The sequence below is a fragment of the Agelaius phoeniceus genome, chromosome 25 (genome assembly GCF_051311805.1).
Source record: "Agelaius phoeniceus isolate bAgePho1 chromosome 25, bAgePho1.hap1, whole genome shotgun sequence".
Classification (NCBI taxonomy): Eukaryota; Metazoa; Chordata; class Aves; order Passeriformes; family Icteridae; genus Agelaius; species Agelaius phoeniceus.
In genome coordinates, this window is record NC_135289.1 from 3,693,737 (window position 1) to 3,713,585 (window position 19,849).

The 19,849-nt window shown below is 49.8% G+C and overlaps 2 protein-coding genes across 3 annotated transcripts; one reads left to right on the forward strand and one right to left on the reverse strand.

Moving 5' to 3' along the window:
* Positions 1 to 1,641: 1,641 nt before the first annotated feature.
* RHEX (regulator of hemoglobinization and erythroid cell expansion) lies at positions 1,642 to 6,469 on the forward strand. Of its 2 annotated transcripts, XM_054648539.2 has the most exons (6): positions 1,642 to 1,847; positions 3,507 to 3,576; positions 4,012 to 4,100; positions 4,646 to 4,807; positions 5,124 to 5,188; positions 5,660 to 6,469. In XM_054648539.2, the coding sequence occupies exons 2-6, from the start codon at positions 3,560 to 3,562 to the stop codon at positions 5,864 to 5,866; spliced, it is 540 nt and encodes a 179-aa protein (XP_054504514.2). In that variant the 5' UTR covers positions 1,642 to 1,847; positions 3,507 to 3,559; the 3' UTR covers positions 5,867 to 6,469. The 2 variants fall into 2 exon arrangements, with proteins under 2 accessions (XP_054504514.2, XP_077046810.1); XM_077190695.1 differs by lacking the exon at positions 1,642 to 1,847 and having other exon boundaries at positions 3,459 to 3,576.
* Positions 6,470 to 8,680: 2,211 nt separating this feature from the next.
* AVPR1B (arginine vasopressin receptor 1B) lies at positions 8,681 to 12,862 on the reverse strand. The gene is made up of 3 exons (XM_054648877.2): positions 12,053 to 12,862; positions 11,323 to 11,467; positions 8,681 to 8,970 (listed from the first exon to the last, which is right to left on the reverse strand). Exons 1-3 carry the CDS (start codon positions 12,860 to 12,862, stop codon positions 8,681 to 8,683), a joined length of 1,245 nt encoding a protein of 414 aa, XP_054504852.2.
* Positions 12,863 to 19,849: the final 6,987 nt, after the last annotated feature.

Here is a 19,849-nt window from a genome sequence, read left to right on the forward strand (position 1 = left end):
GAAAAGATCCCCCAATTGGATCATCATAATCTGCAAACTCCTGGCAGCAGATTCAGCATTAAAATAGGAAGATGAAAGTCATAACGAGGCCAGAGCTTTCATTTAGAAATTTTTGCAGCTAAGCAAATTTATTTAGACTTTTGAGTTATTTTAGAAGCCATTTTAAAAGCTCAACTCTTAGGAGCACTTGAAAATTGTTATTTCAAGTAGAACAAAGTGGTGGGTTTTTTGGTTTTTTTTTTTTTCTCTATGTTTTGGGAGCAACTGGGCTGGATTTGCACAGAAAATTGGGTCAAAAAAGCTTTGTTTCATACATATTCCAGCTGTAGCTCAATGTGTGGAATGCAGAGGGAGGAGATGCCCAATTTCCCAGCCTTGGTGTCCCTCAGCTTGGCAGGGCCAGCCTGTGCTGCTCTGGAGAAGTTGAGGAAAGGTGACCCCAGCTCCTGCAACATCCCAGCCTGGTAAGAAAGGAATGGGCTCTGCCAGTCAGGGCCCGTCCCCAGCTGTGTCCCACCCCTCCAGGGCCACACAGTTGGATCAGAAATAGGTTTTGCCCCTTGGGTAGAAAAAATACCTCTCACCAGCTCTGTGTGAAGCATTTTCTTTGTTTAAAAAACCTGTTCTCAGGCTAAAAACGTGTTATCTGTGTTCCTTCTTACACATTTCCTTTAGTGGAGCCACTGCCCTGGTTGATTCACACTGTGCCTCAGCAGTGTTTTGTAAAAAACCCTTTTTTCCTGCCTTTATCAGACACTTCTCCCACCTGTTAATCTGTTTATCCGCCACCGAGCACTTGAAAGTGTTGCAGCAGCAAAGTTTCACCTGAAAAAAAATCAACAAACAAGCAAGTTTCAGTTAAATAAACCCCAAAATATTTACCTGGGGTGCAGCAGCTGTGAGGGGAGCAGGACCAACATCTGACGATGCAGCTGGTGGATGGTGGGAGCAGTCCCAGGGATGAAGAGGAATTTGGGAAGTGACCCCAACTTGTGATGCAGCTCCAGGGGTAGGTGATGCTTTTTGAAATCTTCTTTTTGCTTTTGGATTATCCAGGAGGATTCTTTGGGATGTTGTATCCCTGGGGCAGGATTGCTGTGGGCTGGTGGAGATGTTGGAAGGCGAACAGGCATCGTCCCCATGAGTCAGGCACCTTGAAAAAAAAGGGAATTTCTTGTTCCTTTCTGCCAGGGCACTTCCAGAGCTACAAACCCCACAGTTCCTATGAACCAGCAGCCATCAATCCCCAAAACTCCTGGGGACTCTCAGGATGGGATCTGCCAGGCTGCTGCTTGCACCCCAAAGCTTGCAGAACATTTTCCACAGTGTGGGCAGGTGGAGGCCCAGCCACCCCCAGCAGCCATGGAGCCAGGTGGTGGAAAATGCTTCATCCCTGTGCAAAATGTTTGCTTGGAAGCATCCAGAGCTCGTTTTGGGTGGCAGCTGAGTTGAGCTGGGCACAGCTCCCCCAGCACCGCTTGGCTCCAGGGAAGCTCAGTTGAATTTCGGGACAAAGCTGCTGGAAGACAGAGAATTGATGGAGGGGTGCAGCAGCAAAACAGCTGCAGAACAGCAGAGGAACACCCCAAACTATTTAAATGAGGCTGCTGGGCAGAGGGGAGGTGTCATGGAACTCGTGTGGGCTCTGCTTCTGGGGGTAGAGCGTGACCGCATCCGGCACCGCCACGCTGCCAGACCCCGCTCTGCACCCAAATCCTGCTGAAACGGCCCCAAATCCTGCTGAAACGGCCCCAAATCCTGCTGAAACAGCCCCAAATCCTGCTGCCTGCAGGGCCCCAGCTGCCCCAGGCTGTGGGGAAGGGAAGGTTGGAAAGCTCTGAGCCCAGGTAAGGCCGCGTTGGGCGCCGCGCTCCGGGTGCGATGGCGCGAGAAGCAGAGGGTGCAACAGCGGGAGCAGAGCTGGGCTGGGAATCCCCCTGGGCACATTTTGGTGCCATCCTGAGCTCCAGTGAACCAGCTGGGCCTGGCTCAAGTGGGATTAAAATGATTTGGGGCATTCTAGAGCTTTGACTCACGTTTAGCCGAGTGCAGGTGCCTCAGGTGGGCCCTCGCTGCCCGGCCGAGGAGCAGCTCCCTGCAAGCCTTGATTTCAGCATTTTCTTGAGAAAGGGTTGAAGTCCTGGAGGCTGCAGGCTCACAGAAGTCCCCTGAGGCCCCCCAAAAAAGCACATTTGGTGCCAGGCTCTCACTGGTTGCTGTCTCAAATCAGATTTTTTGATACCCACCTGATATCGGTGCCTCCATCTTGCTGTACCCACCTCGGCACAGAAGCTGCTGATAGTTGGATTTGGGGCTTATTTTGCAATTTCCTTTTGAACAGCTCATTTTTCAGATCCTTATCTGCTGCTGCAGCAGCGTCTCCTGCCCCACAGTAGGAAATGAGCCTTTCAACAGTGGCAGCCCTTTGAGAAGGATATTTGGGGACAGATTTATTCAGTAAGGGAGGGGGAAAATATCTGCAAAAAAATGAACTTTCAGCTTGGCAGTCATCAAACTGTTTGCATGAGTGGAATTTTGCAGCAGATTGGTGGTTATCAGGAAAGCTTTTGATGAATTAGGCTCAGAAATGTGTCATAGAGGAAATGATAGAATCTGCTCCACAGGATGGATAATGCCTTTGCTCTATCAATTTATCCATCAGCCTATCAATCAAATTATCATGGCTGCTTTAATCACTGTATCAAAGCCTCAGCTGAAGATCTCTCCCTATCAGCCATTTATAAATAGCAAGTGTATAACACTGAGAGAGGATTTAAAGTGCTTTTTTGCAAGTGAAAGCTCACAAGAGGAGCAGCCCACTGCTATTTTTACAAAATGAACACCTCTATCTTTTATTATAAATCCCTTGAGTGTTATGGCCAGAAGTCCCAAGCCAAGGGGCCCAGCCCAGGCATTGGTGTTTTCTGATTTTCTGCCTTAAACCCTCTTAACCTCAGCAGGATTGAAGCTCTCACAGTAGTAAATCTGAGGTGTTTCAGACACTGAGGTGTTGGAGGGCCTCTGATATTTCTGTCTGGACCTTGACTGATGCAAGAGTCTCACACCAACCCACGACCTTCCTTTGGTTACTTTTTCCATGGATTTTTTTTTTCCTTCATCTTGTAGTTTTCTTCTTTGGTTTTTTTTTTTTTTTTTTTTTTGGTGGATTAAAAAGAGAAAAATTTTAAAAAATGAACCATGAGAGAGGATTAAAGCAAGAAGAAGGAGAACAAATTTCAATTCTATTGCGGTGGAGCCCAGAAAGTCCAGACAAGTCTCAGATATGAGCGTGTATAAAGCCATTAATTCAGTGATAAGGGACAACCTGTGGCTCTGTGAGGGTGTGAACCACAGGGATTCTCACAGGGGGAGGGCTGGGATAAAATAAAAACCCCTTTATTTCACATCTGCAACATCCAACCGCTGCTTCCAAGTGCTGAGCCTGATCTCCAGCTCGTGTGGAGCAGTGTGAGGCTCAGTGGGACCATTTCTTTGGTTGCCACCAGGTCCTGCTGCCTGTCTGTGTCCCCCCAGGCCCTGGAGACGCCCCAGCAGGAGGATGAGCCTTTGTGCATGGTGAGTGCAGCACCCTGGGGCACAGAGCCCTTCACAGCCCCCCTGGGACCACTCCAGGGGCTCTGAGCAACCTGGTCTGGCTGAAACTGTCCCTGCTCATGGCAGGGGGTGCCCTTCAAAGGTCCCAACCCATTCCATCATTCCACAATTCTGTAATTCCATCATATCTGTTCATGTCTCTCTCCCCTCCAGCACCACATTCCCCCCATGGGGGTTTTTGAAAACCCTTCTGGGGACAGGCCCCAAAAACGAGGGGCAAGAAACTCAAATCATTCTTGAAAACCAAGGCCCTCGTTTTGGGCCACATCACCCCAAAACCAAAAAGCAAAACCAAAAGCTACCAACAAACCTGAGTCTAAAATGTGCCTTGAAGCCATGGCAGGGTTGAAAAAAATTGGTGATTTCAGTGAGACTGAATGGTTTTCTCTTGTTCAGCTGGATTCCTGCTGCCGCCTCACTTCTCACCTCAATACTCTACCCTCTCCTCTTGCTGGCCTTCTACACCATGCTCAGCAGGAAAATTGGTAAATAAAAAATGGCTTTCCCTGGTGATTTCCTGGTTTGGGTGGGTGTGGGATGGGAAAGGGGCAGGGCAGGGCTGGGCTGGCATGGCTGTGAGCTGTGGTGACATGGGTGACATGGCTGTACACATCAGTGAGGGTTGTACAACCTTGTGTTGCTTCAAAACCATTTTCTTTTCTTGCTTTTTTAGTAAAGTGCTGGGGAAATACCAAGAATCAGCTCACAGAGTATTAGTTCAGATGAAGCTGTAATTTCTAGCAGGGAATTCTTTCACACCAACTGCTGCTCACATTTGCACAGAGCCCAGCTCTGCTTTGGGTCAAAATCATTCCCAACTTGCAAGAAGAGGCCCTGACACTGTGATTTGTCACTGGAGCCTCTCCTGGTGGGAGAGCAGGGCCCTGGATCATCTCAGGAATTGAACTGATGGATAGGAGCCTGCTCCAGGGCACAGCAATCATTATTTTGGGGTGGGCTGGTTTGAGCTGGGGGTGCTGGAGCAGGGTGGGGTGTGCTGGACCAGGGCTCACTCTCCTCTTGCTCACAGCCCAGCATTCCTGCAGGATGCAGGTGAGCAGCAGCCCTGGGGAGCACCCCAGCCCTCAGCCCAGCCCAGCTGCAGCCTCAGCACCTGGAGGGGACACAGCACAGAAACAGCCTGGGCCACAAAAACAGCCTGGGCCACAAAAACCAGCCCCAGCCTATGCAGGTAAGGGGCTCTGCAGCAATGGGGCATTGTCCTGGCACAGGGATGGGAATTTGTGGGTGGCTTTTGTGTGATGTCTCTTCCTTATGAGCTGTGGACACGCTGGGGTGGGAGAAGGGCCAAGCAGGAGCTGCCTCCTCTTCCCAGCTGGGCTCTCCCTGCCCTTTTCTCCCAGGGAAGTGAGGCTGGGAGGGATCGAACTGAGGCTTTGTGGATCAGAATTTTCACTTCTGAGCATGTTTGCTTTTTCTCCCTTGATCCTTTTTTCCCTTTAACCCTGTGGGGAGTGCTGGGGTGGTAAATGTTTTGTGTTTTTAAGGGAGCAGTGACACATCTTCAGACACCTCAGAGGACTCAGACAACGACAACCCTTCCTGCCCTCAGGTACCAGGGGAAAATCATCCCCAGCCCACCTGGTGCTGTGTCCAGCTCTGGAGCAGCATCAGGAGGGGCAAATCCATCAAACCACATTGAAATTCCATAGATAAGGGCTGGGGTGGTTGTTGTCCCCTGTCACATGCAGCGTTCCAGTGTCCTCCATTCAGAGGGAAGCATCCCTGGGCACTTCAGGAAAATTAGGAAGCAAAATCTTCTCTCTGAGGGTGGGCAGGCCCTGGCACAGAGCAGCTGTGGCTGCCCCTGCATCCCTGGCAGTGCCCAAGGCCAGGCTGGACGGGGCTTGGAGCACCTGGGACAATAGAGAGTGTCCCTGCCATGGCAGGGGGAATGGGATGGGCATAAAATCCCTTCCAACCCAACCCATTCCATGATTCCCTGAACTGATGCACGGGCTTGAGATCAAAGGCTCCTGGGTGGCTGCTGGGGCCTGACCTGGGCTTCCTTTTGCTCCTGCAGGGCCGTGGCTCAGAGGCAAACATCAATTACACATCCCTGGTGTTCCCAGGGAAAGGCCCCGAGCCAGGCTCTGCCCAGGACTACGAGAACGTCAAGTCTGGCATGGATTATGTCAACGTGGACCCAAAGAAGAGGAAAACACATTTCTGGCCCTTCTCTAGCCCCAGGGCATCCAAGGCTGTGGAGTACACCGAGGTGAAGCTGTGACACTGCTGTGGAGCTGTGACACTGATGTGAGGCTGTCACACCAGGGTGAAGCTGTCACACCAGGGTGAAGCTGTCACACCAGGGTGGAGCTGTCACACCAGGGTGCCCAGAGCCCCCAGCAGCTGCACAGTGGCACTGTCCCCTTCCCCTGGCACTGTCCCCTTCCCCTGGGGCGCTGCCTGGCACGGGCTGCAGCGCTCGTACCACCCCCGCCCGCAGCCACAGCTTCCTTGGCTTTTCCTTAAAGGCTCCACTGTTCCCGAGGGCTGCAGGGTGGGGCAGGGGCAGGCTCCTCCCAGCCAGGCTGGAATCAGCTCTCCACTCCTGTGTCACGGCCCTTTTTCCCCTCATTGCATGAAAGCAAAAAGAAACATCCCCCCCCCTTACCTCTCAAAATGGGAGGGAGATGCATTGATCCTCAAACCTGCACTGAGCTGGCTGGCAGCTCCTCTCAGTGTTGTTGTTTTGCTCATCAGCCTCATAAAATCCTTTCAAATACAATTTTCCCGCTGGATTTTCCCTCTCCCTGTCTCCCAGCTTTTGCTTTCCCTGCTTTGTCCCTGCTCCAGGTGCTGGGGTTGGTCTCTCCCCACCTGGGCCTCCTGCTCCTCACTCTGCATTTTGTTACTACTGAATTTTCCAGAAATAAACTTCCAAAGTGCTGGGAATGGGAATGGTGCCCCAGTGGGAGCTGTGTGAGGGGGATGGAGCTGCTGCCTCCCCTTCCTCAGGGCTGGAGCTGCCCCAAGTGTGTTTTAAATGGGCTCAGTAATGCTGTGATTTAATGAAGGGTTGTGAGACAATTGATTTGGGATTGATCAGTGGCAGGGGGAGCCAGGCACTCCTGCTTTCATGACCTTGTGGTGCAGATCTGGCCCAGCTTGAAGGGCACATGAAGGAAAATGTTCCAAAAACCCCAACAATTCCTGGGTAACGTTGGAAAACCCAGGAGAGGTGTGATTATGGGATTGAAGGTGAGGCCAAAACCAGTGAGAGGAAGCTTCTGAGAAATCTGATTCAAAAGCCTGGCAATTAAAAAGTGAAAATATTGAAGATTTCAAAATCTTTTCCTCTTAATGTTTTATTTTTACAGCTTTAGCCTGTGATAGTGGAAGGAATAATGCCTGTGGCTCGCAGGGAATTGGGAACCTTCACTGGGACACCTGTACATCACCCACAGCAGCTTTTGAGCTAATGGAAGCTCTTTCCTGCCTCATCCATGATTTATTCCTGCACAAAACAGCTCCTGGGAGCAGGGCAGGGGCCAGGCTGGGACTGCAGGGGAACTGAGCTCCTGCTCCCCGAGCCCAGGGTGGGTTTGGGCCCCTGATCCTGCAAAATCAGCCAAAAGCAGCAGCAGCAGCAGCAGCAGCAGCAGGGTGAGAGCAGCTCCCTGGGATGCAGCAGATGTTGAGCACAGGATGGGGCTGGGAGCAGAGCTGATGGGAGAGGGCACGGGGGGAGTCAGGATGTGCCCGGCTGAGCTGGAGCAGGGCCAGGGCCGCTCCCAGCAGCTCCTCGGGGGTGCCAGTGCCGCATTTGGGGCACAGCGTGGGGCAGGACAGCTGTGCCCAGCACCAGGGCCCCCGCAGCCCCGTCCCTGGCCCGGGGGAGGCGGCAGGGGGGCACTTCCAGGCCAGAGGAGCTCGGCAGCCCCGCGGGGGGACAGCTCTGTCCCCGCTGTCTGCTCGGATGCCGGAGGAGGAAGCGGCGGCGGCGGCTCTGGAGCAGATGGAGCCGCGTTGCCGCCTGCCGTGCCCCGGCTGCTCTGCTGGGAACGCAAAACTCCCGCCCCACCAGGAGGATTCTGTGGATGCAGCATCCCCTGGTCCTGAAAGGTGCAGGATCCCCTGATCCCAAAAGGTGCAGGATCCCCTGATCCCGAAGGGTGCAGGATCCCCTGATCCCAAAAGGTGCAGGATCCCCTGGTCCTGAAAGGTGCAGGATCCCCTAATCCCGAAGGGTGCAGGATCCCCTGATCCCAAAAGGTGCAGGATCCCCTGATCCTGAAAGGTGCAGGATCCCTTGATCCCGAAAGGTGCAGGATCCCCTGTTTCTGAAGAATGCAGCATCCCCTGATCCCAAAGGATGCAGGATCCCTTGATCCCCCTTGATGCTGCATCCTTTCCCGGAGGTTGCAGGATCCCCTGATCTCAAAGGGTGCAGGATCCTTTCCCAGAGGTTCCAGGATCCCTTCCCAGAGGTTCCAGGGTCCCTCCCCGGAGGTTCCAGGGTCCCTCCCCGCAGGAGATCATCCAGAAGTTTCCCTAAACGCGGCTGGGGGTGGATGCTGCGGTCAGGCAGCAGCCGGAGGGGCTCTGTCCATCCTCCAGCGCACACAGCAGCGAGGACAAGGCGGACGCGACGCTTTTCTGGGTGAAACATTGCGATTTCTGCAAAACGCGGTGCCACCAGGTGGGGAAAGCCGCGCTCTGCAGCGAGAGCGAGCGGTGACAGTGTCGCACACCTGGCGCTGTCACACACCTGGTGCTGTCACACCTGGCAGTGTCACACACCTGGCAGTGTCACACTTGGCGGTGTCCTACACCTGGCAGTGTCACACTTGGCGATGTCACACCTGGCGCTGTCACACACCTGGTGCTGTCACACACGGCAGTGTCACACTTGGCGGTGTCACACCTGGCGGTGTCACACCTGGCGCTGTCACACACGGCGCTGTCACACACCTGGCGCTGTCACACACCTGGCAGTCTCACACCTGGCAGTGTCACACTTGGCACTGCCACACACCTGGCACTGTCACACACCTGGCACTGTCACACCTGACGGTGTCGCAGCTGCCACCGCCGCAGCCTAGAGCGTGCCCGACTCTGTCACAGCCTCGTCGCAGGGCGGGTCCAGCTCCCTGGCGCTGTCCCCGTGCAGGGGGACCCCGGCCTGGTGGCTGTGGCTCAGGATCGTGGTTTTCCTGCTGCACAGGCTCCCGGTGGAGTTGGGTCTGCGCAGCCCGGCCCGGGGGCGGCCCCAGCAGCCCCGGCAGTCCTGCAGGAGGTGCCCGCTGAAGAACAGGTAGATCCAGGGGTTGCAGCAGCTGCTGAGGCTGGCCAGCAGCATGGTGATGCTGAAAGCCACGTTGGTGGACTCTGGCGAGGCAAGAGAGAGAGATGAAACTTCCCCAGGGGCTGGGCAAGGTCGGGGAGGGCAGTGGGCAGGAGCTGGGGGCTCACATTCCTGTCCCACTGGCATTGCTGGGGGATGGAAAACTGGCAGAGCCAGAGCCCTCCAGGTTCTGCAGAGCCAAAATCCTCCAGGTTCTGCAGAGCCAGAATCCTCCAGGTTCTGCAGAGCCAAAATCCTCCAGGTTCTGCAGAGCGAGAACCCTCCAGGTTCTGCAGAGCCAGAACCCTCCAGGTTCTGCAGAGCCAGAATCATCCCAGTTCTGCAGAGCCAGAACTCTCCAGGTTCTGCAGAGCCAAAATCCTCCAGGTTCTGCAGAGCCAGAACCCTCCAGGTTCTGCAGAGCCAGAACTCTCCAGGTTCTGCAGAGCCAGAATCATCCCAGTTCTGCAGAGCCAGAACCCTCCAGGTTCTGCAGAGCCAGAGCCCTCCAGGTTCTGCAGAGCCAGAGCCCTCCAGGTTCTGCAGAGCCAGAGCCCTCCAGGCTCTGCAGAGCCAGAGCCCTCCAGGTTCTACAGAACCAGAATCCTCCAGGTTCTGCAGAGCCAGAATCCTCCAGGTTCTGCAGTGCCAGAACTCTCCAGGCTCTGCAGAGCCAGAACTCTCCAGGTTCTGTAGTGCCAGAACTCTCCAGGTTCTGCAGTGCCAGAACTCTCCAGGTTCTGCAGAGCCAGAACTCTCCAGGTTCTGCAGAGCCAATGTGCTGGAGCACATCCTCGGAGAGCTGAGGCCCAGCAGCTTCTGGGCTTTCCTTCAGCCTCTCTGCTGCCCAAAGCATCCCCCAGAAGATTTTCAATCTTGGGTGAAGTCTCTTTTTCTGGTAGTAGTGCTGCTTCAGTATTTAGGAAAACTACTGAAGATTTACAGGGGAAAAAATTCAACATATGAACTCAGAAATCCACTTCTGAAACCTCTGAAAATTCCAAGAGGAGAGGAAAGACACACATGGCAAAGATGTCTTTGCACATCCCTGTGGATGATGGCCAGAAATCATCACTTCTCAGGGGTTTTTTCTGGTGAAAGTAGTTATTTGACTCTGAAAATTGTATTTTATACATTTACAGGGCAGGAAATCTGTGTTGTATTTGATACATTTATAAGGAATTTTAGGAAGGAGGAAATTTTATGCATTGCAGAGAAGGAAACCTGTAGCCTTCCCCATGATTTTTATAATTTTTATATATATATATTTTTTTAATCTGTAAAATCCCCATGATTTTTATCATGTAGAAATTGGTAGCCTTCCCCATAATTTTTATCATGTAAAAACCTCTAGCCTTCCCCATGATTTTTATAATTTTTATATTTTTATATTTTATTTTTATATTTTTGTATTTTTTTAAAAAAAATCTGTAAAATCCCCATGCTCTTTATCATGTAAAAATCTGTAAAATCCCCATGATTTTTATCATGTAAAAACCTGTAGCCTTCCCCATGATTTTTATATTTTTATATTTTATTTTTATATTTTTGCATTTTTAAAAAAAATCTGTAAATTCCCCATGATTTTTATCAGGTAAAAATCTGTAGCCTTCCCCATGATTTTTATAATTTTTATATTTTTATATTTTATTTTTATATTTTTGTATTTTTAAAAAAATCTGTAAAATCCCCATGAATTTTATCATGTAAAAATCTGTAGCCTTCCACATGATTTTTATAATTTTTATATTTTTATATTTTTTTAAAATCTGTAAAATCCCCATGATTTTTATAATGTAAAAACCTCTAGCCTTCCCCATGATTTTTATAATGTAAAGACCTGTAGCCTTCCCCATGACTTTTATAATTTTTATATTTTTATATTTTATTTTATATTTTTGTATTTTTTAAAAATCTGTAAAATTCCCATAATTTTTATCATGTAAAAACCTGTAGCCTTCCCCATAATTTTTATATTTTTATATTTTATTTTTATATTTTTGTATTTTTAAAAAAATCTGTAAAATCCCCATGATTTTTATCATGTAAAAATCTGTAGCCTTCCCCACGATTTTTATAATTTTTATATTCTTATATTTTTGTATTTTTAAAAAAATCTGTAAAATCTCCATGATTTTTATCATGTAAAAATCTGTAGCCTTCCCCATGATTTTTATAATTTTTTATAATTTTTATATATTTTTTTAATCTGTAAAATCCCCACGCTTTTTATCATGCAAAAATCCCTAAAATCCCCACGATTTGTACCATGTAAAAACCCATAGCCTCCCCATTTATTTTTAAATGCCAACACGCCATCCGTCTCTTCTTGTTCCAAACCCAGCTGCATTCCCGGCACTCCCAGGGCTCCGTGCCCCACTCCCCTCGGCACTCACCATCATCAGGAGCATCCTGGTCCCACACTGACCACATCTGCACGCTGAAGAAGGGCGCCCAGCAGGTGACGTAGGCGGCCACGATGACGAAGGTCATCTTCACCGTGCGGATCTTGGCGCGGGAGATGGTGCGCACGCTGCTCACCTGTTGCAGTGCGATTTCTTGTTTCACCCATCCCAGCCTCTCAGGTGTGCCAACCTTCCCCCTTTGCCTTCCTGCTAAGAGCTGCCCATCAATCTTGACATTCCAGCAAGGGCGTGGTGTGGTTGGCAGAAGCTCAAAAGATGCCCTCAGGTCTGGGCTCATTGGCCTGTCCAGGTGTCTGTATCCCTTGAGCCTTCCCCTCCTCCCACCTGGTTGGCCCTCACCTGTCCCTTCCCCTCCCCTGTCCCCAGGGCTTTAAAGGACACGAGACCATGCGGCCCGGGGTTCTATTGTGAGCTGTTCCCACATTCAGAGGTCTACCATGCTGAAATAAAACTCTGGATTAAGACTCTACGATAGAACCCGCTCTTTTCTCTTCACCATCCCCTGAACCTTTTCCACCAGAGGTAAACTGAGTTCCTACTTTGCCTGGATTTGTTCCGGGTGCCCAGCTGCAGCACCCAGCTGGCCAAAGGCATCTCTGAGGTAAAACCCCACAGCTGCTGCCTTTGGCCCAGCAGCGAGGGCCAGACAAAGCCAGGCACCCCACACCTGGAAACATCAGGATTAATATTCTATACTCACCCTCGAGGGCTGCCCAACCTTCCCTGCAGGGCTGGCACCACCAGGGGCACCCACCGCGGCTCCCGCCGTGCCAAGGGCCCCGCTCTGGGTCTTGCCCTTGAGGTTCTTGCAGATCTCGTGGCAGATGAGGCTGTAGCAGACGCTGAGGACGCCCACGGGCAGCACGAAGATGCACAGCGTGGTCCAGGTGACGTAGGCGCGCGGTCCCCACGGGTACCCAAAATCCGCCCAGCAATCCAGCACCCCCGAGCCGGGGCGCACCTCCCGCAGGGAGAAGATGAACACCTGGGGCAGGCTGAGCAGGCAGCTGAGCAGCCAGGTGAGCCCGATCATGGTGTAAGCCTGGCGGCTGGGCTGCTGCAGCGACTGCAGGGGGTGGCACACGGCCAGGTAGCGGTCCAGGGTCATCACCATCAGCATGTAGGTGGAGGCGAACATGCTGAGCACCTGCAGGTACTTGACGGCCCTGCAGAGGGGGTCGGGCCCCAGGAAGCGGTAGGTGACCTTCCAGAGGAGCTGCGGCAGCACCTGGAACAGCGCCACGCCCAGGTCGCTCAGCCCCAGGTGGAGGATGAAGAGGTGCATGCGGCTCATCTTCCTCCTCAGCCGGTACATGGCCAGCAGCACGCCCAGGTTGCCCACGGTGGCCACGGCCAGGATGGTGCCCAGCACCCCCACCTCAGCCTTGGCCAGCTCCTCGTCCCGGGTGTGCAGCACCGTCAGGTTGGGGTGCCCTGCCAGGCTCAGCAACCCCTGGCCGTGCCCAGGTGGGCTCTGCTGGGAGCCGTTCCAGCCCCAGCCCGGCTCCATCCCCCTGGGAGGCTCTGCAGGAGCACAGAGCTCCAAGGCTCCTCTCTGATGTCCTGCTGTCCCTTCCCTGTTTCTCCTGAGCTCCAGCTCCTCTGCCCCAGGTTCTTCTCAATGTCCCCAGGCTGGGTTTTACCCCAGCAGGTCCCTCCTGGTATCCCCAGGCTGGGTTTTACCCCTGCCAGGTCTCTCCCCGGTGTCCCCAGGCTGGGTTTATTACCCTGCCAGATTCTTCCCCATGTCCCTGTGCTGGATTTTTTTATCCTGCCAGGTCCCTCCTGGTGTCCCCAGGCTGGGTTTTACCCCTGCAGGTCCCCCCCTGGCTGGGGGGCTGGATGTGCCTCCTCCAGCAGTCCCCAGCACTGGGACAGGTTGTCACCTGTCACACTAACTCTGCATTAGGCAGCTGCAGTTCCCTCTCTGCCTGGGCTGAAAATATTCCTGTGGAGCAGAGAGGTGCAAGAACCCGTGGTTCAGCCCTTGATACTTCTCTTGTCTGCACTGAGAATTCCCAAATCCCTGCTTCAGTCCTTGATAGTTCTCTTGTCTGCACTGAAAATTTCCAAATCTCTTGTTCAGTCCTTGATAGTTCTCTTCACTGAACATTCCCAAATCCCTGGTTCAGCCCTTGATAGTTCACTGAACATTCCCAAATCCCTGGTTCAGCCCTTGATAGTTCACTTCTCTGCACTGAACATTCCCAAATCCCTGCTTCAGTCCTTGATAGTTCACTTTGCACTGAGAATTCCCAAATCCCTGCTTCAGCCCTTGATATTCCTCTCATTCCCACAAAACCTTCCCACATCCCTGCTTCTCCCTGCACTGCTCACCCTGTGCATCCCCTGTGCAGGTAAATCCGAGGGCAAAGAGAAATTCTCCTTAAAAGCAGCAGCAAACTCTACAGAGGCTGCCTCCCTTTGGCTTCTCGTCCCCAGGCCAGCAGCCAGGTGAGCAGCGTGTCCCAGCCCTGGCCGCAGGTGTCCCCAGGCTGGGTTTTATATCCTGGCAGGTCCCTCCCCGATGTCCCTGTGTGTCAGCACCGTCCCTCCCTGGGATGGGTTTCTGGCAGATCCCTCCCCCATGTCCCCAAGCTGGGTTTTTTAACCTGGCAGGTCCCTCCTGGTGTCCCCAAGCTGGGTTTTATCCCTGCCAGGTCCTTCCCGATGTCCCCAGACTGGGTTTTATCCCTGCCAGGACCCTCCTGATGTCCCCTGGTTGGGTTTTACCCCTGCCAGGACCCTCTCAGTGTCCCCTGGTTGGGTTTTATCCCTGCCAGGTCCCTCCCCAATGTCCCCATGTGTGAGCTCTGTTCCCAGGCTGGGTTTTGCCCCTGCCAGGACCCTCCTGATGTCCCCAGGCTGGGTTTTACCCCTGCCAGGACCCTCCCAGTGTCCCCAGGCTGGGTTTTATCCCTGCCAGGACCCTCCTGATGTCCCCAAGCTGGGTTTTACCCTTGCCAGGACCCTCCTGGTGTCCCCAAGCTGGGTTTTATCCCTGCCAGGACCTTCCCGATGTCCCCTGGTTGGGTTTTACCCCTGCCAGGTCCCTCCTGATGTCCCCAGGCTGGGTTTTACCCCTGCCAGGTCCCTCCCCAATGTCCCCATGTGTGAGCTCTGTTCCCAGGCTGGGTTTTGCCTCTGCCAGGTCCCTCCTGATGTCCCCAAGGTGGGTTTTATCCCTGCCAGGACCCTCCTGATGTCCCCTGGTTGGGTTTTACCCCTGCCAGGACCCTCCTGATGTCCCCAAGCTGGGTTTTACCCCTGCCAGGACCCTCCCAGTGTCCCCAGGCTGGGTTTTATCCCTGCCAGGACCCTCCCCAATGTCCCCATGTGTGAGCTCTGTTCCCAGGCTGGGTTTTGCCTCTGCCAGGTCCCTCCCGGTGTCCCCAAGGTGGGTTTTATCCCTGCCAGGACCCTCCTGATGTCCCCAGGCTGGGTTTTATCCCTGCCAGGACCCTCCTGATGTCCCCAAGCTGGGTTTTACCCCTGCCAGGACCCTCCCAGTGTCCCCTGGTTGGGTTTTACCCCTGCCAGGTCCCTCCCCAATGTCCCCGTGTGTGAGCTCTGTTCCCAGGCTGGGTTTTATCCCTGCCAGGACCCTCCTGATGTCCCCAGGCTGGGTTTTGCCCCTGCCAGGACCCTCCTGGTGTCCCCAGGCTGAGTTTTAGCCCTGCCAGGTCCTTCCTGATGTCCCCAAGCTGGGTTTTATCCCTGCCAGGACCCTCCTGATGTCCCCAGGCTGGGTTTTATCCCTGCCAGGTCCCTCCCCAATGTCCCCGTGTGTGAGCTCTGTCCCCAGGCTGGGTTTTATCCCTGCCAGGACCCTCCTGATGTCCCCAAGCTGGGTTTTATCCCTGCCAGGACCCTCCTGATGTCCCCTGGTTGGGTTTTACCCCTGCCAGGACCCTCTCAGTGTCCCCAGGCTGGGTTTTACCCCTGCCAGGTCCTTCCTGATGTCCCTAAGCTGGGTTTTACCCCTGCCAAGTCCCTCCCGGTGTCCCCCAGCTGGATTTTTTACCCTGCCAGGTCCCTCCCAGGGAATGGAGATTTTGGGAGGAATTTGAATGGGTTAAAGATGGGAATTTTGATATTTTTTTTTTTTTTAGATGATGTGATTTATTTCTTAAATTTTCTACGTAGATGGGAAGGGTGAGTTTGGTTCACATTTTTATTGTGTGGTTCAGGAGGTCCCAAGATCCTTAGTTGTAAGGCCTTTTAAGGATTTATTGACTAATAAAACATTGTTAATAAGGATATTTATGCTTTAATTTTTAATGTAATCTTTAATTATTTTTAATTTTTAAATTTAATTTTTAATTTCATCTTTAAATATTCAATTTTAAAATATTTAGTTGTATGGATTTATGTTATAATGTAAGTTTTCTCAGTTAATCATGTTATGACACACAAACCTATAGTACTGTATTCTAAACTTTTTATAATTATTTTTATTTTTTTATATCTCAAACTCCAAAACTCTAAACCTTCTTCTTCTAAATTTAACGTGTTTCTGTTTTAAACTATAAATCCACATTCTTGCTTCTAATACCTAAGTTTGGAAGCTTTTTTCAAAGTCTTAGATCAAATCCTGTGTTTAATTCTGAGCTTTGGTTTACAGGCCCAAAGTTCTGAGAATTCCCTGGATTTCAGATTCCAGCAGATGGGGATTGTCCCTGAGACACAGCAGAAGCCTAAATTCTGTTGTTTTCCTCCATCTGGCACAAAATCACCCCAAAAATGGGGAGTGAGGTTCTGCCCAGCCACAGGTCGCCAAAATTTACCCCATTTTTTTCCAAAACCTGGAAAAAAAAAATCCAAAAACCAAATTCTAAAACCTGGAAAAAAAAAATCCTTTTCCCCCCAAAACCTGGAAAAAAATCCTGGGTTTTTTTTTTTAAACCTGGGGAAAAAATCCTTGGAAAAGACAAAATTGGTGGGGAGAAAGGAGCTGGAGATGTCCCAGGTTTTGTGCAAGGCTGGCTGGGAGCTGAGGGAAAGGGGCTGGACAGTGGGATGAGGGAAAATGGTGTAAAAAATTTGGATTTTTTTTTCCTTCTCCAGTGGGGAAATGGGGATTTATTATTTTTTTTCCAGTGGGGAAAAATCCAGGTGAGTGTGGAGCTGAAAGGCTCCTGGATTTCACCTTCCTGAGAATTTGGGCATCTCCTCACCCTCCCTTCTGCCCACACAATTCCACTTCTGTTTGGCAACATCCATCCTTTGTTTTCCCTGCTGGTTTCTAAATTATGGCAAGAAGAAGTGAAATTCATCTATTTTCAGCCCTTTTTTCCCTTTCTCTGTGAGGAAAAGATGATCCAAAAATCCAAAATGATCCAAAAATCACCTGGTGTGGCTTTTATCCCACCTGGCGTGTGCTGGACACGGCTCTGCTATCCCATGGAAATTCCCTGTACAAAATCTGTTATTTGCTGAATAAATTTGCAGATCACCTCTAATAACCCTAAATGAGCTCAGTTTGTGTCTAATTAAAAGAGATTCGTCCTTATGAGGCCCTGTGGATGTAAAGCACCTATCAGAGGGTGCCTGGTGGAGGTGCTGTGCATGGGAAGGGCTTTGGTGGATAATTTGATTTTCTGTGGTTGGGATCAGCTGTCTGATTTTCAGCGAGATTAATAGAGGGCAGTGTGGGAAAAAAAACCCAACCTTACAAAGCAGAGAAAAGCTGAGATGGAAGGGCAGAACCTTAAGAGAGGAGGAAACACTGAGAGGGTTTTGAGGGCAAAGTTTTTGAGGTTTTTTTTTGGTTTTTTTTTTCTGGCAGGATTTTGGTTTGGGAGCAATTCCCTTGCAGTCAGAGCTTTTACTCCAGATTTTCCTGAGTTTAGTTACAAGGAGAATTCTTTTCCAAGGGAAAAGAAAGCTGAGCTAATTTTTTGTTGTTTGTTTGTTTAGAGGAAAATGAAGCTAATTCCCAACTAAACCACCCCCTTGGAACTTGAAAATTCAATTTTCTTTACGGGGAGAGATGTCACCACAGGAAAGAAATTTTTTTTTGTTTTCCTTTTTGAGCAGATGGAATGGAAAATAAACTCATTTTCTTTTGTGGGTTTGCTGAACATTCTGAGGCACCAGCAGCAGCTCCTGGGCTTCAGCACCACCAGGGCTGGCATTTCCAGCATGGAATTCCTGCCTGAGGGATTGTTCCAGCCTGGGCTGTTCCCCCCTGGGAGCAGGGGCTGGGGGAGCTGTGGGATGAGGAAAATCCCTGCAGGTTTTGGGCCATGCATTTTGGATGTCCAGGGAGAGCCCCTGGGCAGGGTTGGGGTAAATTCCAGCCTGGAATTTACAGGAATTTGCAGGGTTGAGCCCTGCAATGGGGGAAAAATTAAAAATTACTGGGAGCCCTCCCTGACCCCTGGGAGAGGCTCAGGGCCCCCAGCACTGCATTTCCAGGCTCCTAAATTTGGTTTTTCAGGGTAACAATGTGTCACTGTCACATTTCCTGCAAAAATCTCCTGGCCAGGTTTTCTTCTCCTGGGAAGCTGAGAAGCCTCAGAGGGAAATGAAACCAATAATTATTGATTTGCTTCTGCTGTGTTTGGCTGCTTTGGAATGTTGTTGGAGATTGTTTATCCAACAGGTGAGTGTTTGATTGGTTTCATGTGAATTGTTTTTAATTAATGACCAATCACAGTCCAGCTGTGTCAGACTCTGAGGAGTCAGTCACGAGTTATATAATATATATAATTACATATATATAATATATATTATATATATTATATTATTATATATATTATATTATATATATTGTTTATATAATATTATATATTATATATAATATTATATAATATATATTATATATATTATATATATATATATTATAATCTCCATTATTTTCTATTCCATTATTTTCATTATTTTCGTTCTTGTTAAACCTTCTGTCTGTATCCTTCTCTTTCTTAAGTATAGTTTTAGTATAGCATAATATAATATAGTATAATATAGTATAATATAGTATAATATCGTATAATATAATATAGTATAGTATAATATAGTATAATATAATATATAATATAATATAGTATAATATAATATATAATATAGTATAATATATTATAATATAATATATAAATAATATATAAATAATATAACATATAAATAATATAAAATTAAAATAATATAAAAAGAATAGAAAATAAAATTAAAATATAATATTAAAAATACATAATAACAAATCAGCCTTCTAAGAACATGAAATCAAATTCTCATCTCTCCCCTCATCCTGGGGACCCTCACAAACTCAACCACAGTGCATTGTACTCTCATTTTTGCAGCTCTAGGTCCCAGCACAGCACAGAAAATGCTGCTCCTGCTCAGCTGGCAGCCTGAGCTCATTGTGGGCAGCACAGGCAGGGGTTTTGGGATTGCTAAATCACTTGGCACAGCACCTGGTGACTTTGTTCTGTAGGCAGCTTGCTGGTTAAATAAATAAAATCTGCTGGCTCGGGTTTATGTGCTGCCCTGGCCGCCTTCTCAACACAAATATTTCATTTGTGGTGTGTGATGCTGTTAAATTTTATTGCTGACAGCACGGAGAAGGCTTGGGCTGCCTTTAGCATTTAATCACTGAAATGTTTTCTGTGGTTCAGGTCAGGAAAAGCCAGATTTGGTCATTTTCTGCTGCTTCAGATGCCATAAAATTAATGGTGTTGCAACTATCCTGGGCTTGTCTCCTTGGGAAGGCTGAGGGCAGTAATGAGGGCTGGGAATTCCTGCTATCTCCTGTTCTATTAAATGCCAATTTCTGTCAAAATGAAGCCATGGATGGGCTCCCCCTCCACCTCCTGCAAACATAAACTGCTGAATCTTCAAAGCCCAACTCACTCTTGCTGTTGACCTGTCTTTTGTCCTTTTTTTCCCACTCGAATTTGGACAATTTGGATGCTGAAATCTTGATGGAATTCTCATTTTTGTTTGTGGCTTGCAATGTTTGTGAAGTCAGGAAATCGCTTTGTGGGATCTGTCTGGGGGGGGGACAAATTTCATGAACCAAGGAATGTGAGATTTGGGGGGTCTAAAAGGATTCAAACCAGTCCTGTTCCATCCTAAAACCTCAGGAAATGCCCCAAAAATGTCAAATTGCTTCTAAATATTCACCTGGGACTGAAGAGGAGCTTCTAGCATTTAAAGCCAGAAGTGAAACCTTTTTCAACCTCACCTTTTCCAGCCTCACCCCGCTCCCTCATTCAGATTTGGGTTTTTTCCACTTAATTAAAACCCCTGCTCCTTATTAATATATTAGAGAGCATAAATAAATTTATGCTGAGCACATGGGGAGTGCCCCAGAGCGGGGCCTGCTGGGCAGAAGAATTTTCATGGAAAATCCATGGGAAGCTGTGAAAATTGGCAAGAAGAGCAACAAAAGCTGGCAGGGCTTGTGCCAAAAATTGCATTTTAAAGGATGGGGGCCCAAAATGTTGCCTTGAACATCAGCTGAGCTGGGGGTTTAAAACATCCCTCCCCTCATCCT